Raw genomic sequence first — 26,051 nt, 5'->3', positions numbered from 1 at the left:
CAGGCGGATCACGAGGTCAGGAGATCAAGACCATCCTGGCTAACATGGTGAAACCACATCTCTACTAAAAATACAAAAAATTAGCCAGGTGTGGTGGCAGGCACCTGTAGTCCCAGCTACTCCAGAGGCTGAGGCAGGAGAATCACTTGAACCCAGGAGGCGGAGGTTGCAGTGAGCCGACATTGTGCCACTACACTCCAGCCTGGGCGACAGGGTGAGACTCAAAACAAAAAACAACAAAAAAAACCCGAGTCCTTTTTGTGGTTATTTGGTGCCACATTTTTAGCATTTTTGTGCTTTCACTTGGTGATGGGGCTGTTTCATATGCCCCCCAGGGTGCTGAAGCGCAGCTCTCTACTGTTCCTTGGCTAAGGAAGGCTGTCAACACCCTTGTGGAGAAAAGGCAGTGTGGCAGGGCACGGTGGCTCACATCTGCAATCCCAGCACTTTGGGAGGTTGAGGCAGGTGGATCACTTGAGGCCAGAGTTCGAGACCAGCCTGAGCAACATGGTGAAACCCCATCTCTACTAAAAATACAAAAATTAGCTGGGCGTGATGGCGCACGCCTGTAATCCCAGCTACCTGGGAGGCTGAGGCACAAGAATTGCTTGAGCCCAGGAGGTGAAGGTTGCAGTGAGCCAAGGCGGTGCCACTGCACTCCAGCCTGGGCAACAGAGTGAGACGCTGTTTCAAAAAAAAAAACAAAAAACCAAAAAACTCCAAAACCAACACACACACACACACACACACACACACAAAGGCATGTGTTACATAAACTTTGTTCAGGCATGAGTTCTATTACTGTTGGCTGTAAGTTCAGTGTTAATGAATCAACAATATAGATTCAATAGTGTCTTTCAACAGAAACACACATAAAACAAGGCTAGGTATTGATCCATGGATAAATGTGTTGTGGCCAGAAGTTCGCAGGTGCTTACCCTCGCATTTTCCTAGGAACAATGGTTCAGTATTCGCTAGTTCAACATTCAAGGGAATTTCACAGAGCCAAACTACCACCAATAACAAGAATCGGCTGCAAGTGGTTTAAAACTGGTGAATCTGTGGCTCATGCCTGTAATCCCAGCACTTTGGGAGGCCAAGGCAGGTGGATCACCTGAGGTGGTGAGTTCGAGACCAGCCTGGCCAACATGGCGAAACCCCGTCTCTACTAAAAATACAAAAATTAGCCGAGCACGGTGGCTCACGCCTGTAATCTCAGCTACTCGGGAGGCTGAGGTGGGAGAATTGCTGGAACCCGGGAGGTGGAGGTTGCAGTGAGCCGAGACTGCACCGCTGCATTCCAGCCAGGGCAACAGAGCAAGACCCCATCTAAAAAAACAAAACAAAACAAAACTGTGGGTTTGTCATTTTCCGTTTAGAATCCTTTGAATGCAAATGACCTTTTTGTATTTTCATCTGCCTGGAAACCGCTGGGTTGATACCTTTTGGAAAGTTCATGAGATATCCAAAAACCTCTGGCCCGTGTTTCAGGGAGGGGAATCCCTGCCCTCTGCCAACACCGGTGGCAGGGAGAGGCAGCAGTGGCTCTCAGGATTTTATTTATTTCATTTACTCATTTATATTTTTTTGAGAAAGGGTCTTGCTCTTTTGCTCAGGCGGGAGTGCAGTGGCACAATCACAGCTCACTGCACCCTCAACCTCCTGGACTCAAGTGGTCCTCCCACCTCAGCCTCCTGAGTAGCTGGGACTACAGGTGTGTGCCACCACGACTGGCTAATTTTTGTATTTCAGTAGAGATGGGGTCTCACCATGTTGCATATTATTATTATTATTATTATTATTATTTTTTGAGATGGAGTCTCGCTCTGTCGCCCAGGCTGGAGTGCAACGGCATGATTTCAGCTCACTGCAAGCTCTGCCTCCCGGGTTCATGCCATTCTCCTGCCTCAGCCGCCCGAGTAGCTGGGACTACAGGCGCCCACCACTGCCCCCGGCTAATTTTTTGTATTTTTAGTAGAGACGGGTTTTCACCGTGGTCTCGATCTCCCGACCTCGTGATCCCCTGCCTCGGCCTCCCAAAGTGTTGGGATTACAGGCTTGAGCCACTGCGCCCGGCCATGTTGCCTATTATTATTATTATTTTGAGCTGAGTCTTACTCTGTTGCCCAGGCTGGAGTGCAGTGTCACGATCTCAGCTCACTGCAACCTCCGCCTCCGTGATTTAAGCAATTCTCCTGCCTCAGCCTCCTGAGTAGCTGGGACTACAGGCATGTGCCACCATGACTGGCTAATTTTTGTATTTTAGTAGAGATGGGGTTTCCCCATGTTGCCCAGGTGGGTCTCAAACTCCTGACCTCAAGCCATCCACCTGCCTTGGCCTCTCAAAGGTCTGGGATTACTGGTGTGAGCCACCTTGTCCAGCTGGCTTGAAGGGTTATTATTATTATTATTACTATTGTTTTGAGATGGAGTCTCACTTTGTTGCCCAGGCTGGAGTGCAGTGGCACGATCGCGGCTCACTGCAACCTCTGCCTCCCGGGTTCAAGCAATTCTCCTGCCTCAGCCTCCAGAGTAGCTGGGATTACAGGCGTGTGCCACCACGCCCGGCTACTTTTTGTATTTTTAGTAGAGACAGGGTTTCACCATGTTGGCTAGGCTGGTCTCAAACTCCTGACCTCAAATGATCCACCCACCTCGGCCTCCCAAAGTGCTGGGATTACTGGTGTGAGCCACTGTGCCCCGCCGGCTTGCAGGATTTTAGAAACATGTTTTGTTTCCAGAAGAACAAGGTTTGCTATTCTGCAGTGCCACGTACAGACTGGCTCTAAGTTCCTGTTGGAGTTCAAAGCGGACTTGTGAGAATGAATGTTTAATTTCACATCTGGCATTTTCTTCCAGTTCCTTAGAAGTTGGGTGTCTCATCAGGTTTATATAAAAGCCCCTGACGTACGTTCAGGAAAGGCAGGATGCTATCATTCTTATTTCCTTTGCCTTTGTGGGAATGTGGAAACCATAGGTATTGTCTACAAATTACCCTTGTTATCAATGCAGGCAAAAGTAGTCAGACAGGAAGGGACTTGACAGTAGGGATGCAACTGCTTTTTTTAATTGATTTTAAAATCTCATTTATTTTTATCGTTAGAGACAGGGTCTTGCTCTGTCGTCCCAGCTGGAGTGCGGTGGTGTGCTCATTGCAGCCCTGAACTCCTGGGCCCAAATGATTCTCACGCTTCCTCCTCCCAAGTAGCTGGGACCACAGGCATGCACCACCATGCCTGGCTAGTTTTTTTATTTTTATTTTTTGCAGAGACAGGGTTTGGCTGTGTTGCCCAGGCTGGCCTCAAACTCAAGACCTTAAGTGATTGTCCTGCCTCAGCCTCCCAAAGTGCTGGGATTACAGATGTGAGCCACTGTGCCTGGTGGGATACAACTGTTTTCTGACTGCCTGTGTGTGTGTGTGTGTTGTTGTCATTCTACTCTCAAGGATGTATCTTTTTGTTTCCTTGCAGAAGATCAGAAAAGGGAGGACCTCATATGTTCCCTCCTAATTATACCCAGTTACACGGTCTCCATACCACCTGTTACAAAGTGCCTTTCTGGTCTGGCAGGACTTCTCTTGTTTTTCCTCCTGTCTTCTGTGTCCTGTCTGCTCCTGTCTGTATACATTTCAGGACTCCTGAAATAGCACGGAAGCCCCCTTCTAATCCTGTGGTTTGATGTTTGATATTGTTAGGATTACAAAACTATGTAATAGACTAGAGGAGTCAGATATTCCAGAGCTCACAGAAGGTGTTGGTGTCCGGGTGGCTGTGGGACACAGGTGCCCCTCCTAGTCCCTGGCCCTTTATACTGTGCCCCCTGGACCTCCTCTTTCTTTCTTTTTTCTTTTTGGAGATCGAGTCTTGCTCTGTCACCCAGGCTGGAGTGCAGTGCATTGGCACGATCTTGGCTCACTGCAACCTCTGCCTCCCAGGTTCAAGCGATGCTCCTGCCTCAGCCTCCTGAGTAGCTGGGATTATAAGCGTGCACCACAATACCTGACTAATTTTTGTGTTTGTTTTTTTTTTTTTTTTGAGATGGAGTTTTGCTCTTCTTGTCCAGGCTGGAGTGCAATGGCATGATATCGGCTCATCACAACCTCTGCCTCCCGGGTTCAGGTGATTCTCCTGCCTCAGCCTCCCAAGTAGCTGGGACTACAGGCATACGCCACCATGCCCAGCTAATTTTGTATTCTTAGTAGAGATGGGGTTTCTCCATGTTGGTTAGGCTGGTCTTGAACTCCTGATCTCAGGTTATCCACCCGCCTCGGCCTCCCAAAGTGCTGGGATTACAGGTGTGAGCCACCATGCTCAGCCTGGCTAATTTTTTATATTTTTGGTAGAGACGGGTCTAAAACTTTGGCCAGGCTGGGCTTGAACTCCTGACCTCAAGTGATCCACCTGCCTTGGCCTCCCAAAGTGCTGGGATTACAGGCGTGAGCAACCGCACCCGGCCTTTGTTTCTGTTTTTGTTTTTGTTTTTGTTTGGAGGTGGAGTCTCACTCTGTCGCCCAGGCTGGAGTGCAGTGGTGCAATCTCGGCTCACTGCAAGCTCCGCCTCCCGGGTTAACGCCATTCTCCTGCCTCAGCCTCCTGAGTAGCTGGGACTACAGGTGTCCGCCACCACACCAGGCTAATTTTTGTATTTTTAGTAGAGACGGGGTTTCACCTTGTTAGCCAGGATGGTCTCGATCTCCTGACCTCGTGATCTGCCCGCCTTGGCCTCCCAAAGTGCTGGGATTACAGGCGTGAACCACCATGCCCAGCCTTGTTTTGTTTTTGAGACAGGGTCTCGCACTGTTGCCCAGGCTGGAGTGTAGTGGTGTGATCTCAGGCCTCTGCAATCTCCATGTCCCAGGCTCAAGCAATCTTCAGCCTCGCGAGTAGCTGGGACTACAGGTGCACACCACCACACCCATCCAATTTTTTTTTTTTTTTTTGGTAGAGATGGTGTTTTGCTATGTTACCCAGGCGGATCTCAAACTCCTGGGCTCAAGCAGTCCACCCACCTCAGCCTCGCAAAGTGCTGGGATTCCAGGCGTGAGCCCCTCTTTCTATCCTTTTCTTCTCTCAGTTGTCTCCGTGCTACCTTTCCTGCAATATCACCTGTTGTCACTGCGTCCACCAGCATCCGTACCTGTTCCCCCAGCTTCCCAATGCCATGGGACCCACATCCCTGAGTATCTCAAAGCCCTCACAGACTCAATATGCCGCCAACTCAGCCTGTTGTTCTTGCCACTCTAAACTGTTCCTGTCTTGAATACTTCAGGCTCATTGATGATCCCTCCTCACTCTCTTCTCCCTCTTCTCTTCCATTTCTCCTGGGTATGAAGTCCTGTTCACACAAACTGCCCCCGGTTTCTGTGGTGCTATGCATGCTGTCTTCAGTACCTTCTTCATTCTGCTGCCAGAAGGCTGTTTCTCTCTTTCTTTTTTATTTTTTAATTTTATTTTTATAGACATGGGGTCTTACTGTGTTGCCCAGGTCGGTCTCAGACTTCTGGACTTAAGTGATCCTCCTGCCTCAGCCTCCCCAAGGGCTGGGATTATAGATGTGAGCCACTGTGCCCTGTCTAGAGGGATATTTATTTTATTTTATTTTATTATTTTATTTCTTTTCTTTTCTGAGATGGAGTGTCACTCTGTTGCCCAGGCTAGAGTGCAGTGGCGTGATCTCAGCTCACTCAACCTCTCCCTCCTGGGTTCAAGAGATTGTCCTGCTTCAGCTTCCTGAGTAGCTGGGATTACAGGTGTGCACCACCATGCCTGGCTAAGTTTTATATTTTTAGTAGAGATGAGGTTTCCCCATGTTGGCCAGGCTGGTCTTGAACTCCTGACCTCAGGTGATCCTCCCACCTCAGGCTCCCAAAGTGCTGCGATTACAGGCACATGCCACCACACCAGGCTAATTTTTGTATTTTTAGTGGACATGGGGTTTCACTTTGTTGGCCAGGCTGGTCTCAAACTCCTGACCTCAGGTGATCCACCCCCCTCGGCCTCCCGAAGTGCTGGGATTACAGGCGTGAGCCACCGCGTCTGGCCTTGGTTTTTTTTAGAGATAGGGTCTCACTCTCACCCAGGCTGGAGTGCAGTGGTGCAGTCATAGCTCACTGCAGCCTCAACCTCTTGGGCTCAAGCAGTTCTCCTGCCTAAGCCTTCTGAGTAGCTGAGAGCACAGATGCACCTCATCACGCCTGGCTACGTTTTGTATTTTTAGTAGAGACAGGGTTTTGCCAGTTGCCCAGGCTGGTCTTGAGCTCCCGGGCTCAAGCAGTCCACCCGCCTAGGCCTCCCAATATGTTGGGATTACAGGCGTGAGCCACTGCACCCGGCCAACATCTCTGCAGTTCTTTGTTTTAGTACTTTGTCCTTTAGCTCTGGTGGTAGCTTATCACAGTTATTTAGGTGCATCTTTCCTTTACTTGCTGTAAGAGTGCAACCTTATTTGTCTCGAGAGTCCCCCTGGGCCTGGTACGATGTCTGGCCCACCGAGATGCCCAGCAAATGTTTGTTGAGTGAATACAGGAATGATTTCCACATAGCTGACTTGCCGGGTCCAGAACCTGCGTTTGATCCACGACGCCTCCATTCCTTCTCGCAGAGGTAGATTTGAAAGCTATTCTTGCAGGAAGTTGGAGAATCTTAAGGACCTCTGACACCCCAGTGTGTCCAAGCTCTAATTTCTGGAGGTAATAAATCTGGAAATGGATTCCATCTGGCTAGGATGGGAGACAGAACAGGTACACACAGCCAGAGACCCCAGTTCTCATCTCTTCTTTGTAGCTTTCATTATGTTGTTGTCATCATTTAAAGGAAACTGAGGCCAGGCACGGTGGCTCACACCTGTAATCCCAGCACTTTGGGAGGTCTAGACGGGTGGATCACCTGAGGTCAGGAGTTTGAGACTAGCCTGGCCAACATGGCAAAACCCCGTCTCTACTAAAAATACAAAAAATTAGCTGTGCGTGGTGGCGGGTGCCTGTAATCTCAGCTACTCAAAAGGCTGAGGCAGGAGAATCGCTTGAACCCGGGAGATGGAGATTGCAGTGATTCGAGATCACGCCACTGCACTCCAGTCTGGGAGACAGTCTGGGAGACAGAGACAGTCTGGGAGACAGTCTGAGAGACAAAAAAATAAAAATAAAAGTAAAAATAAATAAATGAATAAATAAATAAAAAGGAAACTAAGGCGTGCAGAGGGGTTGAAGATGTTGTCCAGGATCACACAGTTGGCAGGTGACAGAGCTGGATTGGTAAGCCAGATTCGTCAGGTTTCTAGTGTGCCCCAAAACTGGTATAGGTGGTGGCCTCACACCAGAACCCAAGATTTGTTGAGGCAGGACATCCTGAATTTAAGATGAAGCAGTTTGAGGACTGGAAAGAATGTAGAAAGGGACGTGTGGGCCCCAGAATAGGTCAGCAGGGAGCATTTTAAGAATGCTGTTACTGGCCGGGCTTGATGGCTCACACCCGTACTCCCAGCACATTGGGAGGCTGACGCAGGATTGCTTGAGCCCAGGATATTGAGACCAGCCTGGGCAACATGGTGAAACCCCGTCTCTACAAAAAATACAAAAATTAGCCAGGCATGGTGGCACGCAGCTGTAGTCCCAGCTACTTGGGAGGCTGAGGCAGGAGGATCACTTGAGCCCAGGAATTCGAGGCTGCAGTGAGCTATGATTGCACAACTGCACTCCAGCCTGGGCAACATAGCAAGACTCTGTCTCAAAAAAAAAAAAATGCTGTAACTGAAGAACAAGGATCTTTATGATTGAAAACAGAAAGTAGAAAACTCTTAACATTGTAAAGGATTTCAGAATCTTCTAGAAAGTTCTTTCTCTGCCCTGCTCCCAACCCATCTCCCCTGCTGTTTTCATGATGGAGAGAAAATCAGGGAAGAAAGGAACACTTCCTAAGATGGCTCTCATGTCCGCCTTCTCTTCTTCTGGAAAATTCTCACATTCAGGACCAGCATGGTCCAATACAACTCTGCTTTGATGGAAATACTCTGTATCTGCTCTGTCCAGTATGGCAGCCACCATCCACGGGTGGCTTTTGGGCCCTGGAAGCTGTGGCTGGTAAGACTGAATTCTTTTTTTTTTTTTTTTTTTTTGAGATGGAGTCTCGCTCTGTCATCCAGGCTGGAGTGTAATGGCACAATCTCGGCTCACTGCAAACTCTGCCTCCCGGGTTCAAGTGATTCTCCTGCCTCAGCCTCCCTAGTAGCTGGGATTACAGGCATGCGCCACTCCCCCCACCCCGCTAAGTTTTGTATTTTTAGTAGAGACGGGGTTTCACCATGTTGCCCAGGCTGATCTCGAACTCTTGACCTCAGGTGATCCACCCACCTTGGCCTCCCAAAGTGCTGGGATTACAGGCGTGAGCCACCGCACCTGGCTGAAACTGAATTTTATTTTCACTTTAATTCATTGAAATGTCAATGTAAACTTTTATTTAATTCATGGAAATATAAAAAAAATTAGTACTCAGTTGTGTTACTGGAAAACTCTTGCATATATTTGGAACAACTTGGTTATGTGAACTTGAGGTAGTAGGCGGGACTCGCCTCCAGAGGCCGGGATCCATCCCTGGACCAAATTGAGGACTAGCTACAAGGACAGGGCTGGCCAGGCGTAGTGGCTCACGCCTGTAATCCCAGCACTTTGGGAGGCCGAGGCAGGTGGATCACCTGAGGTCAGGAGTTCGAGACCAGCCTGGCCAACATGGTGAAACCCTAAAAATACAAAATTATCTGGATGTGGTAGTGCATGCCTGTAATACCAACTACTCGGGAGGCTGAGGCAAGAGAATCACTTGAACCCAGGCGGCGGAGGTTGCAGTGAGCCGAGATCATGCCATTGCATTCCAGCCTGGGCAACAGAGTGAGACTCCCTCTCCAACAACAACAAAAAAAAGGTGCTGTCTAACACCACCAGCTTGCGCTCGAATTCTTTCCTGGGTGAAGCCAAAAACCCTCCCGGGGTAAGGCTCAATTTTGGGGCTTGCCTCTTCTACATCAAACCTACATTTTCAATGATACCCTTTATAAAATCTACATAGACAAATCAAGTTTTTTTTTGTTTTGTTTTTTGTTTTTTTTTTTGTGAGACAGAGTCTCACTCTGTTGCCCAGGCTGGAGTGCAGTGGCGTGATCTCGGCTCACTGCAAGCTCCGCCTCCTGGGTTCATGCCATTCTCCTGCCTCAGCCTCCCGAGTGTAGCTGGGACTACAGGCGCCCGCCACCACGCCCAGCTAATTTTTTTTTTGTATTTTTAGTAGAGATGGGGTTTCACATGGTTAGCCAGGATGGTCTTGATCTCCTGACCTCGTGATCCGCCCGCCTCGGCCTCCCAAAGTGCTGGGATTACAGGCATGAGCCACCACGCCCGGCCGACAAATCAATTATTTTTAAAGAAAAATAAGCCTCCGTTTCGAGATGGGCTGCCAGGGTAAAGCACACACCATATCTCGTAGGAGTCATGGGAAAAAAATCCTGCAGACCAGGGATCCCCAACCCTTAGGCCACAGACCAGTAGCAGTCCATGTCCTGTTAGGAGCTGGGCTGCGCAGCAGAGGTCAGCAGAGGGCAGGTGAGCGTTGCCGCCTGAGCTCCGCCTTATGTCAGGTCAATGGCAGCATTACATTCTGATAGGAGCTCCAATCCTATCGTGGACTGTACATACAAGGGATCTAGGTTGCCTGCTCCTTATGAGAATCTAACAGATGCCTGATGATCTGAGGTGGAACAGTTTCATTCTAAAACCATCACCACCCATCCCCTGTCCACGGAAAAATTGTCTTCTGTCATTGGTCCCTGGTGCCAAAAAGGTTGGGGACCACTGCTGTAGACTATCTCATTAATCATTTTTTTTAGGATTGATTACATGTGGAAATGATTTTTTTTTGAGGTGGAGTCTTGCTTTGTTGCCCAGGCTGGAGTGCAATGGCATGATCTCAGCTCACTGCAACTTCCATCTCCCGGGTTCAAGCGATTCTCCTGCCTCAGCCTCCTGAGTAGCTGGGATTACAGGCATGAGTCACGGTACCTGGCCCATTTGGCATATTTTAGTACGGAGATGGTGGTCAGGCACGGTGGCTCACGCCTGTAATCCTAGCACTTTGGGAGGCCGAGGTGGGTGGATCACCTGAGGTCAGAGTTCGAGACCAGCCTGGCCAACGTGATGAAATCCCATCTCTACTAAAAATACAAAATTAGCCAGGCGTGGTGGCATGTGCCTGTAATCCTAGCTACTCGGGAGGCTGAGGCAGGAGAATTGCTTGAACCCCGGAAGTGGAGGTTGCAGCGAGCCAAGATTGTGCCATTGCACTCCAGCCTGGGCAACAGAGTGAGACTCAGTCTTAATTAAAGAAAAAAAAAAAAAGAAAATATTAGCTGCCACTAGCACCCTCTTCCTCATTGCCTTTTTCTACCTGTACAAAGAGTGGCCATTAACCAGGTACCCATTATGAAGAACTTGAAGCATCCTTCACTCCCACTCAGAGATGTTAAAAGGCAGCAGAAGTCCTTGCGTCTCTTTCTGCCTTCATTTCTAACATCCTCTGGGTATTTTCTGTCCCAGTGGTAAACTGCTCTATTGTCTTTCACTAATAGGGGCACATACGGCTTTAATGAATTAAGAGTTAGATTCATAGGAGATTTAAAAAGAAAAGCAATTCTTGATTGTTCCCTACAATTATAGCTGTTTAATCTTTACTCATAACAACTTTAGTGAGATAGAATTCACATGACATACAGTTCACCCATTTTAAGTGTGCAGTGAGGTGGTTTTGAGTACATTTACAGTTGTGCAACTGTGACCACAGTCAGTTTTAGAACATTTGCATCATCCTCAAAGAAACCCTGTACCCTCTAGCTGCTACTTTCCATCCCCCATTTCCCTAGCTCTTGGCAGCCACAAATCTATTTTCTGTCTCTATGGATTTGCCTCTTTCGGATTTTTTTGTATGAATGGAGTCAGACAACATGTGGCTTCTCTGTTTGACTTCTTTTATGGAGAAGGTTCACACCTGTAATCCTAGCACTTTGGGAGGCCAAGACTGGAGGATCGCTTGAGTTCAGGAGTTTGAGAGCATCCTGGGCAACATAGAGAGACCACTATCTCTACAAAACAAATTTAAATTAGCTGGGCATGATGGTGCATGTCTGTGGTTCCAGCTACACTGGAGGCATAATTTTGTTTTGTTTTTGTTTGTTTGTTTTTGTTTTTGTTTTTGTTTTGTGGGTTTTTTTTGTTTTGTTTTTTGTTTTTTGAGATGGAGTTTCGCTCTGTCACCCAGGCTGGAGTGCAAAGGCACAATCTCAGCTCACTGCAACCTCCGCCTCCCGGGTTCAAGCCATTCTCCTGCCTCAGCCTCCGTAGTAGCTGAGATTACAGGCATGTGCCACCCTGCCCAGCTAATTTTTGTATTTTTAGTAGAGACAGGGTTTCACCATGTTGGCCAAGCTGGTCTCGAACTCCCAACCTCAGGTGATCCACCTGCCTCGGCCTCCCAAAGTGCTGGGATTACAGGAGTGAGCCACTGTGGCTGGCCTTTTATTTACATTTATTTATTTATTTATTTAGAGACGGAGTCTCACTCTTTCATCAGGCTGGAGTTCAGTGGTGCAATCTTGGCTCGCTGAAACCTCCAACTCCCTGGTTCAAGCGATTCTCCTGCCTTAGCTTCCCAAGTAGCTGGGACTACAAGCACTCGCCACCACGCCCAACTAATTTTTTTTGTATGTTTAGTAGAGATGGGGTTTCACCGTGTTGTCCAGGATGGTCTCAATCTCCTGACCTCGTGATCCGCCCACCTCGGCCTCCCACAGTGCTGGAATTATAGGCGTGAGCCACTGCGGCCAGCCTGTATTTACTTTTGAGACAAGATATTGCTCTGTTGCCCAGGCTGGAGTGCAGGGGTACAAACACAGATCACTGCAGTCCTGACCTCCTAGGCTCAAGCGATCCTCCTGCCTCAGTCTTCCATGTAGATGGGACCAGAGACACACACCAGCATTCCTAGCTAATGTTTTAAATTTTTATAGAGATGGAGACTCGCTATGTTGCCCAGGTTGGTCTTGAACTCTTGGGCTCAAAAGCGATCCTTCTGTCTCTACCTCCCAAAGTACTGGGATTACAGGTGTGAGCCACTGCACTCAGCCTCAGCTATTATGGATAATGCTGCTATAGACATTTGTGTACACGTCTTTGTGTGGACATATAGTATCATTTCTCTTAGGTAGTTACCTAGAAGTGGAATTGCCAGGTCATATGGCAATTCTTGGTTTAATATTTTGAGGAACTACCAGAGTGTTTTCCACAGTGGCTGCACTGTTTTACATCCCCATCAGGAATGCAAAAGGATACCAATTTCTCTACATTTTATTTTTTCTTTGAGATGGAGTCTTGCTCTGTCGCCCAGGCTGGAGTGCAGTGATCTTGGCTCACTGCAACCTCCACCTCCCAGGTTCAAGTGATTCTCCTGCCTCAGACTCCCAAGTGTCTGGAACTACATGTGCCTGCCACCACGCCCAGCTAGTTGTTTTTTATATTTTCAGTAGAGACGGGGTTTCTCCATGTTGGCCAGGCTGGTCTTGAACTCCTGACCTCAGGTGATCTGCGTGTCTTGGCTTCCCAAAGAACTGGGATTACAGGTGTGAGCCACGGTGCCTGGCCCATTTCTCTGCATTCTTTGCACTTGTAATTGTCGCTCTTTTTGGTTTTAGCTATCCTAGTGGGGATAAAGTGGTATCCCACTGTGGTTTGAATTTGTATTTCCCTAATGTCCAACAGCCAGTTAATCTTTGGTTTTTTTTTTTTTTGAGACAGAGTCTTGCTCCGTCGCCCAGGCTGGAGTGCAGTGGTGTGATCTCAGCTCACTGCAAGCTCCGCCTCCCAGGTTCATGCCATTCTCCTGCCTCGGCCTCCCAAGTAGTTGCCACTACAGGTGCCTGCCACCACGCCTGGCTAATTTTTTTGTATTTTTTAGTAGAGACGGAGTTTCACCCTGTTAACCAGGATGGTTTTGATCTCCTGACCTCGTGATCAGCCCGTCTCGGCCTCCCAAAGTGCTGGGATTACAGGCATGAGCCGGCCACCACACCTAGCCGTTGTGTTTTTTTAATTGAGACGAGGTCTCACTCTGTTGCCCAAGCTGGAGTGCAGTGGTGTGATCATAGCTCACTGTAACCTCCTATTCCTGGACCTAAGTGATCCTCCTGTCTCAGCCTCCCAAGTAGCTGGAATTACAACCACATGCCACCATGCCTGGATATTTAATTATTATTATTGTTTTTTAGAGTTGGGGTCTTGCTATGTTGCCCAGGCTGACTTTGAACTCCCAGCTTCAATCGATCCTCTTACTGTGGCCTCCCAAACTGCTGGGATTACAGGCATGAGCCACTGTGCCCCGCCCTAGTTAACCTTTGAATGCATATTCATGTCTGATTTTGGTTCTGCCATAGCCTAGGGAAGATGGTGGGCAAATGTTCTTTCTACCTGCAGTGTGTGTGTGTGTGTGTGTGTGTGTGTGTGTGTGAGAGAGAGAGAGAGAGAGAGAGAGAGAGAGACAGAAATGAAATATAGTGTGGGACTCAGGGTTGAGAAGCCCAGGGCTATGGCCAAATCTAAGATTAGGATGCCAGCCAGGCATGGTGGCTCATGCACGTAATCCTAGCACTTTGGGAGGCTGAGGCGGGTGGATCATGAGGTCAGGAGATCAAGACCATCCTGGTCAACATGGTGAAATCCCGTCTCTACTAAAAATACAAAAATTAGCCAAGCTTGGTGTTGGACACTACTTGGGAGGCTGAAGCAGGAAAATCACTTGAACCCAGGAGGTGGAGGTTGCAGTGAGCCAAGATCATGGCACTGCACTTCAGCCTGGGCAACAGAATGAGACTCCATGTCAAAACAACAACAAAAACCCCCCAAGAATTTCATAGAAACAATGAGTAATTTTTTTAGGGTAAGTATATCCCAAACATTACATGGGATATACTTATCTTAAAAAAGGTATTGCTTATCTGAAATTCAAATTCAGCTGGGCATTCTTCATTTTTATTTGCTAAGTTTGGCAACCCTTCCAGTCACTGGTGAGTTGTGTGTCCTTGAGTGATGGGCTTTGCCCCTTGGAGCTTCAGTTTTCTCATCTATGGGATGGGGACAGAGCTTGCTGGGAGGCATCAATGGCACGCGGGGTCCTTTGACATCTCTGGATGTGGAAGCTGTTGATGTGACTGTGACTGGGAGCCTCAGACTGGGGTTGGGTCCCTGACTAGGAGGGGTGGGGGGTGCTGGGACTGGCATCCTTGTCCCCTTGAAGCTGCCTCCCAGCCTGAGCTTGGTCCCTGCAGGGTTCCTGCTTGGTTCAGACCCCGGGCAGCCAGTGTTGAGGGGAGGGTGGAGATTAATCCACAGTTGTGTACTGGGACTTTCCTGCAACTTCCTAGCAAGCAAGTGTGTGTGTGTGTGTGTGTGTGTGTGTGTGTTTTCTTGACTTAGCCTAATCCATTTGCTGCATGGAATGTGATCCAGGATCATTGCTGCTTTTTTTTTTTCCCCATTTGTTTGCTTTTGCTGTGTTTTGTTGTTGTTGTTGTTGTTTCTAATTTGTGCTTCTTTTGTGGGAAATTATAAGGGTGGTTTTTTTTTTTTTTTTAGAGGATTTACTATTCTTCTTTAGAACGATCTGTTTTCCTCAAAGATATTGGTGAAAGGTGTAGTGTTTTGGAACAAAATAAGCAGGGGTTGTATACTGAGCCTTATATTCTAGGTGCTGAGGACTGTGGTGTGTGTGTTGGGGAGGCGGTGTGTGTGTGTGTGTGTGTGTGTGTGTGTGTTGGCAGAGAGAAGCCATCTAAAGACTTCGATTTTGAAAAATGTTAACTCAAGTGTAAGGGACACAAGGAGGAGAAACACGCAAATAGGTGTGCCAAGGAAAGGAAATCAGGGACGGCTGCCTGGAGGAGGAGGCAGCATTTGAACTGGATATCTTGAAGCATGATGGGCTGGATTTAGAAATAGGGAGCTAAGGTACAAAGCACTTCGCCAGCCAAAAGATAGACTAGCCTAGAGATGCCTAGAGATGACTGTTATATGTTTGGGGGAATAAACAACAGCAACAACAACAACAAACAACAAGATAGCTGACATTAATGCAGCACTTACTATGTTTCAGGCACTGTTTGAGTGCTTGCCCTGAGTTGTTTCACTTCTTCTTCCACATAAGCCATGTTACAGAGGAGGATAGGAGTCTCGGAGTTGTGCAAGAGTGGTGGGCAGGCCTGTTTAGTGGGGTGCAGGGGATGGAGGGGCAGAATCTTGAGGGAAGTACAGGGTGATGGGGAGCCATGGTGGACATTGGGGCCTGGGAGGGACTGCCTTCAGGAGAATGAGAACTCAGGGCATTTGGGCACTGGAGATCGGGCTCCCTGGGAAGCTCTCACCACACCCAGGTAAAAGGTAATTAGGTCTTGGTTGCAGACCAGGAGAGCAGTCTGGGAAAGAAAGTCAGCCAGTAAGGTGGGAGGATTGACAAAACAAATACATTCAGCTTTTCTTGCCCCATTTCTGACGCGGGCACCTTTATCCCCGTAAATTATCTCCGGAAGATCTTCTATGTTGACGCACTGGAGACAGTTCCCCTTTCGCCTTCTGCACCTGCCGCGTTGCTCAATCCCCTGTAATCCCATTGTCCCGACTGCATCATTTCAGAGGTGACGATTTTAAGGATTTTAACAGGGCTTGCCTAAAGAATTATTTTCTTGGCCTTTCGAAAGTAATTACTTAGGCATGGGTACTTTACAGAGAAAGCTACTCATCCCGGCTGGCTGCAGAGTTTACAGGGACCGGGATGAAAACACAGGGCCCAGGTTTCGTGTCCATGAAGCCGGCTCTGCCCCTGGTCCTTCTGATGCATCCACCATGCGTCTGCTCACCTGGCTTGCTTTCTGTTCATTTTCTCTTATAGTGTGTCCCAGCATGGATATCCGGAGCAACCTCACTAGGTTGCATGAGCTGGAGAATTGCTCTGTCATCGAAGGACACTTGCAGATACTCTTGATGTTCAAAACGAGGCCCGAAGATTTCCGAGACCTCAGTTTCCCCAAACTCATAATGATCACTGATTACTTGCTGCTCTTCCGGGTCTATGGGCTCGAGAGCCTGAAGGACCTGTTCCCCAACCTCACGGTCATCCGGGGATCACAACTGTTCTTTAACTACGCGCTGGTCATCTTCGAGATGGTTCACCTCAAGGAACTCGGCCTCTACAACCTGATGAACATCACCCGGGGTTCTGTCCGCATCGAGAAGAACAATGAGCTCTGTTACTTGGCCACTATCGACTGGTCCCGTATCCTGGATTCCGTGGAGGATAATTACATCGTATTGAACAAAGATGACAATGAGGAGTGTGGAGACATCTGTCCGGGTACCACAAAGGGCAAGACCAACTGCCCCGCCACTGTCATCAATGGGCAGTTTGTCGAACGGTGTTGGACTCATAGTCACTGCCAGAAAGGTATGCCGGGGATACAGGGTTCTAAGCAGTGTCTCGTGCCTTGTTCTAGAAAGCTTAAAATGTTTATGGCTTAAAAATGTTAAGTGGTCATTAGGTAGGGGCCGGGGAATAGTGGGTGGTGGCATTCACTAGCCCTGGGAGTGGCAGACTTTTTCTGTAAAGACTCAGATAGTAGATACTTCAGATTTTGCAGGCCATATGGTCTCTGATGCAGCGACTCAATTCTGCCATTGTATTGGACAAGCAGCCACAGGCATGCATAAATGAATGACCGTGGCTGTGTTTCAATAAAACTTTATTTACAAAAACAAGTCGTGGGCCGGATTTTGCTCGAGGGCAGCAGTTTGCCACCTCCTGTGCTAGACAGTGAATGTTCTTCTTGCTTGGGAGAGGAAAAGGAGTGGAAAACTATAGATTTGTTTTTTTTTTTAAAAAGTTCTTATCTGATTATAGAAGTGATATTGCTTATAATAGACATTTGGAAAAAGAAACGTGTAAACGAAAAAAAAGCAAAACATTCATCTTATTCCACAATGCACGTCGCTGAGAGTAGTTTATTGGAGGTTGTTCCTTCTAGTGATCTTCAGGACTCTGTCGTGTCTAGTAAAGGTTTCCTTAACCATTCCTGTTATTGGGCATTAAGATGATTTCCAGGCTGGGCACGGTGGCTCACGCCTGTAATCCCAGCACTTTGGGAGGCTGAGGCAGGTGGACCACTTGAGGTCATGAGTTCGAGACCAACCTGACCAACATGGTGAAACCCCGTCTCTACTAAAAATACAAAATTAGCCGGGCGTGGCGGTGCGCGCCTGTAGTCCCAGCTATTTCGGAGGCTGAGGCAGGAGAATCACTTGAACCCGGGAGGCGGAGGTCGCAGTGAGCCGAGATTGCGCCATTTTGCACTCCACCCTGGGCAACCAGAGCGAAACTCTGGCTCAAAAAAAAAAAAAAAGATGATTTCTAGTTTTCACAAAGAGAGTGATCAACATTTTAGAGTCAAAGCTTTATCTAGCAGTTGTTTCTTTAGGCTTGCTTTCCAGAAGTGAAATTTCTGGGTCAGAGGCTCTTGGTGCAGATTGCCAAATGGTGTTCCGGAAATGTTGTGCCAACAGCCGCTCCTCCTTGCTTTGGAGGAGAGGGAACACCTTGGCCAGCTTTGAGTGTTATTTGAAAAATCTTTCATAATTTACTGTGAGAGGGAGGAGCTGACGTGTTGTCATTGTTCCTATTTGCATTTCTTTGATTGCTATCGGGGTTGAACCTTTTAAAACATGTTTATTTATCATTTGGGTTTTCTCTTCCTGTTCATATCCTTTGCCCACTTGTCTTTTAGTATCTCAGTAGCTTTTGCAAAATTAATCTGTATGTGGTTTTCATCAATGAAGGCTACTAACCCTCTGCCAATTGCATTTTGTTGTTTTTGTTGTTCAGTGGTTTAAATGCTCTGGGAAGTGTTTTGCTGGAGAAGCTTAAAACGTTTATGGAGTTCAGAGCTGGATTTCAGTGTGCCACTTCTGTACTTTACACTTAGAAAGTCTTCTACCCATGAAAGGTTTTTTTTCTCTACATTTTATATTTTAATTTTTTTTTTTTTTGAGATGGAGTTTCACTCTTGTTGTTCAGACTGGAGTGCAATGGCGCAATCTCGGCTCACTGCAACCTCCGCCTCCCAGGTTCAAGCGGTTCTCTTGCCCCAGCCTCCCAAGTAGCTGGGATTACAGGCACCCACCACCAAGCCCAGCTAATTTTTGTATTGTTAGTAGAGACGAGATTTCACTACATTGACCAGGCTGGTCTCGAACTCTCAGGTGATCCACCCACCTCGGCCTCCCAAAGTGCTGGGATTACAGGCGTGAGCCACTGCGCCCAGTGTATATTTTAATTATTATTTTCTAAAAAAATTGATCCTTACTACTTGAGATCTGTTTGTGTGACTCAACGGACGTTTCCTTTCTCTCCCAAATAGCTAACTGGGGGCCTCAGACAGCTGTTGATTATAGAAATCTACCTCTTTGCCATTGCTTTGGGGTCTGTTTCTGGTGTGTCCATAGATCTGCCTCTCCATGCCACAGAGCCGTGACTGTTCTGATCACGGTAGTGACTGTTCTGATCACGGTAGTTTTATCATGTTATAATGCTCAAGGAGGCAATTCCACATACACACATGTTACTTGCTTGTTGTTTCATGGACTTCTTTTCACATTTCCTTGGGAAGAACTAGGGAACATGCGATGGAGGTGGGAAGAAGTTAAGTGGGTGGCTTGAGGGTTGTATCACAAAAGATAGAAGGGAGGGGAGAAAGGAGGATCTTCTTATCTGAGCCCAACGCTCTGGGGAAGCCACCCAGAGTGAGTGAGTCCTTAAATAGACCTGAATAGAATCCTTGGAATTGTCTGTGAGGACCCCCTTGGAGCCCCCAGCATGAGTCCTTCCGTGGGACATGCTGGATGGTTGGAAATGGGGAGTGGGATAGTTGAAAAAGGAAGATGGGTTAGTGAAGGGTGGTGGGAGAGGGGACCATTATAATTGCACTGTGGAAAAATCCTGAGAATATTTTAGGTCGAGGGCAAGGAGAAGCTAAACTATGACCAGAGAGGTTACTTAACTTGCCCAGGGCCACACAGCTAATAAAAGACAGAACTGGGGTTTGCGCCAAATTTATGCAAGACATACACCAGAATAAAAGCTATGATTTTTTGGGGGGAGTGGGAAGGATGTCCCCTCTGTTTAGAAACAAGTGAGCTGCTTCTAGCTGGGACACCAGGGGAAACAGTGAACATTCTTTTATTCTATTACTGAGTTTTCCAAATGTAGGTGCTTGTTTGAAATGCTCTAGGCCTACCTGTCTTGAGATATAATTTAAGACATTCCTCTATGAATTTATTTTTGTATCTGTTTTAGACAAAATATCCAGAATGGTGTTATCTGCAATTGAGTCTCCTGCTCCCTGCTGGGTGTTCAGTTGTTGTTACTGTTGTTTGTTTTTGAGACAGAGTCTCGTTCTGTCACCCAGGCTGGAGTACAGTGGCACAATCTCGGCTCACTGCAACCTCCGCCTCCCAGGTTCAAGCAATTCTCCTGCCTCAGCCTCCTGAGTAGCTGGGATTACAGGCGCCACCACATCTGGCTACTTTTTTTTGAGACGGAATTTTGCTCTTGTTGCCCGGGCTGGAGTGCAGTGGCATGATCTGAGCTCACTGCAACCTCCACCTCCTAGGTTCAAGCGATTCTCCTGCCTCAACCTCCTGAGTAGCTGGGATTACAGGCACATGCCACCATGCCTGGCTAATTTTTGTATTTTTAGTAGAGATGGGGTTTCGCCATGTTGCCTAGGCTGGTCTCGAACTCCTGGCCTCAAGTGATCCGCCTGCCTTGGCCTACCAAAGTGCTGGGATTACAGGTGTGAACCACCACTCTGGGCTTGCCTTGGTATTTTAACAATCGGAATTGTCTTTGCGGCAAATGCTGATTTCATGCCAGCCGTGGTTTTAGGTGCTTTGATTTGATTTGATATTGCATCCCATCTTCCCAACAATCATATTTATGGTTGAGACCACTAAGGCTTCAAGAGGTTAAGCAACTTCCATTTCCAAAACTGCCCCTCCCCTCCCCCCCGCCCACGGGTAGTAAGTAGTGGAGATGGGATTTGAACCTGGGGATTCTGGCTCAGAATCCAAGCTCTTTACCATTGTGTCTTACAGATGTCATTGCGGGAAGTTGGTGAAATGCAGGAAACTGTAAAAAGAAAGGAAGGAAGGAGGGGAGGAAGGAAGGAGGGAAGAAAGAAAAGAAAAAGAAGGAAGGAAAAAAGGAGGGAAGAAAGAAAAGGAAAGAAGGAAGGAAGGAAGGAGGGAAGGTGGGAAGGAAAGAAGGAGGGAAGGAGAAAGGAAGGAAGAAAGGAAGGAAGGGAAGGAAAGGAGGGAGGGAGAAAGGAAAGAAGGAGTGAAGGAAGGAGGAAAGAAAGGAAGGAGGGAAGGAAGGAGGGAAGAAAGAAAGGAAGGCGGGAAGGAAGGAAGGAAAGAAGGAAAAGAAACTGGAGAGGAAATCTAGAATTTGCCCCTGCCAACATGCGTGTTGCCTCTTCTTATCAGCCTTCTCATCCTGTCTTGATTTAGGGCCTCTCCTATCAGACAAAGCTCCCCTGAAGGCAGGGACTTTGTTGTATCTCAAGCACCTGTCATAGTACCTGGCTCACAGTTGACAATGACATCCTTAAGACTCATCAATAGCTAGTGTTTATTGAGCACTTACTATGTGCTAAACAATGCCTTAGGAGATCCCATCACAGCGTATGAGGGTTTGTTACCCTCATTTTACAGAAGAGGGAACTGAGACATGGCTAGGAATTAAGAGACTTGCTCTAGGAGACCTAGCTGGGGAATGGGTTGACTTCAGACTTGTCTGACGTAAGGCCTTTGCACAGTGGTCAGCAAACTACGACCCGTGGGCCAAATCCAGTCTGCCAGCTGCTATTTTTGTATGACCTATGAGCTAAGAATTTTTTATTTTATTTTTATTTTTAGAGATGGGGTCTCACTCTGTCACCCGGGCTGGAGTGCAGTGGGGTGATCATAGGCCACTGCCACCTCAACCTCCTCAGTAGCTGGAACCATAGGCATGCACCACCATGCCCAGCTAATTTCTTTTTATTTTTTTGGTAGAGATGGGGTCTTGCTATGTTGCCCAGGTTGGTCTCAAACAACTGGGTTCAAGCAATCCTCCTGCCTTGGCCTCCCAAAGTGCTGGGACTATAGGCGTGAGCCACTGTGCTTGCCTGGCTTAAGAATGCTTTTTCACATTTTTGGCCAGGCGTGGTGGCTCATGCCTGTAATCCCAGCACCTTGGGAGGCCAAAGCGGGCTGATCACTCGAGGCCAGGAGTTCGAGACCAGCCTGGCCAACATGGAGAAACCCCGTCTCTACTAAAAAAATGTACAAAAATTAGCTGAGCATGGTGGTGGGCACCTGTAATCCCAGCTACTCAGGAGGCTGAGGCAGGAGAATCACTTGAACCTGGGAGGCAGAGGTTGCAATGAGTGGAGACTGCACCACTGCACTCCAGCCTGAGTGACAGGGCGAGACTCTGTCTCTCTATATATGTGCTGGACATTCAGCATTCAGGGATAGAGGCTGTTTCAGTGGAACTTGGGAGCACCACGGCCTCAGGCCCACACAGCCCAGCTGCCCTTTGCTGGTACTTCCTTCCTTCCTTCCTTCCTTCCCTCTTTCCTTACTTTCTTTCCTTTTCTTTCTTCCCTCCTTCCTTCCTTCCTTCCTTACTTACTTTTTGAGACTCCGTCTCAAAAAAAAAAGAAAAAAAAATGTGGAGTAGAGCACTGTACTGAAAAAAATTCCACAGTAGTTGTAATTCATTTTTCACTCAGATGATTAGCATTTGTTTTTTCTTTTTTTTTTCTTTTTGAGACAAGGGTCTCAACTCTGTTGTCCAGGCTGGGGTGCAGTGGCGCAATCTTGGCTTACTTCCGCCTCCTGAGTAGCTGGAATTCCAAGCACGCACCACCATGCTGGCTAATTTTTGTCTTTTTTGTAGACATGTGGTTTCACCACGTTACCCAGGCTGATCTTGAACTGCTGGGCCCAAGCAGTCCACCCGCTTCAACCTCCCAAAGTGTTGCATTATATTATAGGTGTGAGCCACTGTGCCAGCCATGATTGGAATTATTTATTTATTTATTTAGTGAGATGGATTCTTGCTCTGTTGCCCAGGCTGAAGTGCAGTGGTGCAATCTCGGCTCACTGCAACCCCCGCCTCCCGGGTTCAAGTGATCCTCTTGCCTCAGCCTCCCAAGTAGCTGGGACTACAGACGCCTGCCACCACAGCCGGCTAATTTTTTTTTTTTTTTTTTGTATTTTTAGTAGAGACAGGGTTTCTCTATTTTGGCCAGGGTGATCTCGAAATCCTGACCTCAGGTGATCCTCCCACTTTGGCCTCCCGAAGTGCTGGGATTACAGGCATGAGCCACCATGCTCGGCCCTTATTTATTTATTTTTATTTTATTTTAAAATAAAATAAATTTTAAAAATTTGGTTGAAATTTTTTAAACAAATTTTTCACTTTGGAGATGATTGGATTTTGTAGAGCAGGAAAGAACAAGTGCCCTAGAGAGTATGTTTCTCGGCACCCGGCTCCTCTTCCGGGGGTTGAAGATGAATTGCCGTTGGCATTTGTAAAAGAAGAGAGATCGTTCCAGGTCGGAGTGGCAGAGATGTGCTTTGGTTTGGGTGGCAAGGATCACAAAGAAAGAGGATGAGGTTGGGTGTGGTGGGTCACACCTGTAACCCCAGCACTTTGGGAGGCCGAGGCAGGAGGATCGCTTGAACCCAGGAATTCGAGCTCAGCCTGGGCAACACAGTAAGACCCCATCTCTATAAAAAATTTTAAAAAATTAGCCGAGCATGGTGCTGTGTGCCTGTAGTCCCAGCTACTCAGGAGTCTGAGGTGGGAGGATCGCTTGAGCCTGGGACTTTGAGGCTGCAATGAGCTATGATTACACCACTGTACCCCAGCCTGGGTAACAGAGTGAGACCCTGTCTCAAAAACAAACAAACAAAAACAGAAAGAAAGAAAGGAAGGAAGGAAGGAAAGAAAGAGAAAAGACAAGACAAGAAAAAAAAAAAGAAAAGAGAGGGTGAGAGGGAAGGGTATTCAGGTGGATGAAATGGCAAAGACAAGGCCAAGAGGTGTTTTGTGGGCAAGAGTGAAGAGGATGCCTTATGCTGGGAAGGGAGGCTTGGACCAGTGCAGGGTCCTTATGGGCTCCAATGCCGTCATGAAGGTCACACAGGGGCTGTGTTTAGCAGAGGCTGTTTCCACCAATACTGATTGGCAGCCTTGCTGAGCCAGGCTTTTTGTTGCGGCCCCGAAGTCCTTGCTGAGTCAGGGAGGACGTCAAAGTAACTATCAGGCTATACAAACTGATGGGTGGGCAGAAAGTGTTTCGGTGTGTTCAAGGCTGCGCTGAAAGATGGTAGACCAGTTGACCGTGTGGTCACTTGGCTGCCCCACAGATGATGTTGTCTAAATCTTGAGTGGTGAAGATAACGAATTTACAATTCCCACCATTGCCTGGCTTCCTGGAGCCGGTGGGTGCGGGAGCCAGGGAGTGGGGCGAGGGGAGGCTGAGGGCTATCAATTGAAACTGACATTTTGGCCCAATCCTTTTGGGAAGAAGGCAGGTAGAGTTAAAATCCATCATAATGGAAAGGCGGCTTTCCCTTTGGCCGTCTGCTAACTTGGTGACTGGTCTGACAAGTTTTTCTTTTCCTTCCTCCTACCTGATATTCATTGACCAGTTACTTCCCATGTCACCCGACCCTTTGTCAGAAGTAAAATCTGTTCTTTGTGACTGAACACCTGAAATGCCCCGGGGAGCACCCAGGGACGTTAGCAAGCGCCTGTGCATCAGGCTGGCAGCCCAGGTCCTTCTGTGATCTGTCTCTCTGAATGTGCCTGTGTCAGATAGAACCATCCATTTCTCAGTAAAGGGAGGTGATGTGTGTGCTGGAGTTTCAAGATTGTACCCCTAATCCTATCTCCCCTTTCCTCTGTCTTCCCTCTCTGTTTTTTTATTTTGTTGTTTGTTTGTTTTTGAGATGGGATCCTGCTCTATCACCCAGGCTGCAGTGCAGTGGTGCAATCATAGCTCACTGCAGCCTCAGCCTTTTGGGCTCAAGCACTCCTCCGGCCTCAGCCTCTCCAGCAGCTGGAACTACAGGTGCATGCCACCACGCCCAGCTAATTTTATTTATTTATTTACTTATTTATTAAAGAGATGGAGTCTTGCTATATTTCCCAGGCTACTCACAAATTCCTGTCCTCAAGTGACCCTGTCGCTTCAGCCTCCCCATTAGCTAAGACTACAGGTGCGCACCACCATCCCTGTCTAGTTTTTTTTTTTTTAATTTTTCTTTTTATAGAGATGGGGATTTTGCTATGTTGCCCAGGCTGGTCTTGAACTCTTAGACTCAAGCAATCCTCCCACTTTGGGAAGCCCAAAGTGTTAGGATTACAGGTGTCAGCCACCAGGCCGACCTGTTTGCTTATTTTTTCTTTTTTCATTTTTTTTTGAGATGGAGTTTCGCTCTGTCGCCCAGGCTGGAGCACAGTGACACAATCTCGGCTCACTGCAACCTCTGCCTCCCGGGTTCAAGCGATTCTCCTACCTCAGCCTCCTGAGTGCTCGATTCCAGGCGTGAGCCTCCAGAGTGCTGGGATTACAGGCGCATGCCACCATGCCCGGCTGATTTTTGTATTTTTTAGTGAAGACAGGGTTTCACCAGGTTGGCAGGCTAGTCTCAAACTCTTGGCCTCAAGTGATACACCAGCCTCAGCCTCCCAAAGTGTTGGGATGACAGGCGTGAGCCACCACGCTCGGCCTGTTTGCTCATTTTTAAACATAAATGATGTCAAGAGTGGGAAGCAAACAAGAAAGTGTTGAAAGCATTGCTCTCCTCTGCCCCCTGGCTACCTGTCATCCTGGGGCCCGAGGAGTGGCTGCAGATTGGGCCACTTTCCTCCAATCACAGGTTTGGGAAGTGGACCAAAGTCTTTCAACACACTGGACTTAGCATGATCATCAGATTTGCACTGGAGGGGCCAGGCACATGCCTGTAATCCCAGCACTCAGGGAGGCCGAGGCAGGCAGATCACTTGAGGTCAGGAGTTCGAGACCAGCCTGGCCAATGTGGTGAAACCCTGTCTCTACTAAAAATACAAAAATTAGCCGGGCTGGTGGTGGGAACCTGTAATCCCAGCTACTCGGTGGGCTGAGGCAGGAGGATTGCTTGAACCCGGGAGGTGGAGGTTGCAGTGAGTCGAGATCACGTCAGTGCACTCCAGCCTGGGTGACAAGAGCAAAACCTCGTATCAAATAATTAAATAAATAAACAAATAAATAAAAAATTACACTGTAGGGCATGTGGTAGGTGAAGCCCACCACTGTCAAGTATCTACCTAGAGGGTTTGGGGTAGAGGGTCCTGTGGCTTCTTCTATTTTTTTTTTTAGACGGAGTCTCACTCTGTCACCAGGCTGGAGTGCTGTGGCACAATCTTGGCTCGCTGCAACCTCCGCCTCCCGGGTTTAAGGGATTCCCCTGCCTCAGCCTCCTGAGTAGCTGGGACTACAGGCGCCTGCCAACACGCCCGGCTAATTTTTTTTGTATTTTAGTAGAGACAGGGCTTCACCATGTTGGCCAGGATGGTCTCGATATCTTGACCTTGTGATCTGCCTGCCTCGGCCTCCCAAAGTGCTGGGATTACAGGCGTGAGCCACTGCGCCTGGCCGTGGCTTCTTTATCCTAGAAGTTTCTTTGCCTCTTGTTTTGTCCCAGGCGAGGAGGGTCTTGGATCTTTAATGACCCCATGGCTTATTGACTGCAGCCTAGAAAGAATGGTTGTTTAATAGGCTTTATTACTGAGTGTTTCCAAGGGCTCACCTGGGGAAGGAAAACATTCTTACTCGAAGGTCTGATAAGGACGGGCTTTAAAGCGCTGGCAGCTAGTCATGTC

At 47.9% G+C, this 26,051-nt stretch overlaps 1 protein-coding gene across 1 annotated transcript in view; it reads left to right on the top strand.

Moving 5' to 3' along the window:
- The window catches only part of LOC129044937 (insulin receptor-like), a 292,218-nt gene that overhangs the window by 9,487 nt on the left and 256,680 nt on the right, over positions 1-26,051 (top strand). The window contains 1 exon segment of the mRNA XM_063669850.1: positions 15,972-16,523. Coding sequence (XP_063525920.1) covers positions 15,972-16,523 — 552 coding nt within the window.

This window comes from Pongo pygmaeus, chromosome 8 (assembly GCF_028885625.2).
Source record: "Pongo pygmaeus isolate AG05252 chromosome 8, NHGRI_mPonPyg2-v2.0_pri, whole genome shotgun sequence".
Taxonomy (NCBI): domain Eukaryota; kingdom Metazoa; phylum Chordata; class Mammalia; order Primates; family Hominidae; genus Pongo; species Pongo pygmaeus.
Note: the sequence above shows the minus strand (reverse complement) of the source record. Positions and strands in the feature narration are given on the sequence as shown.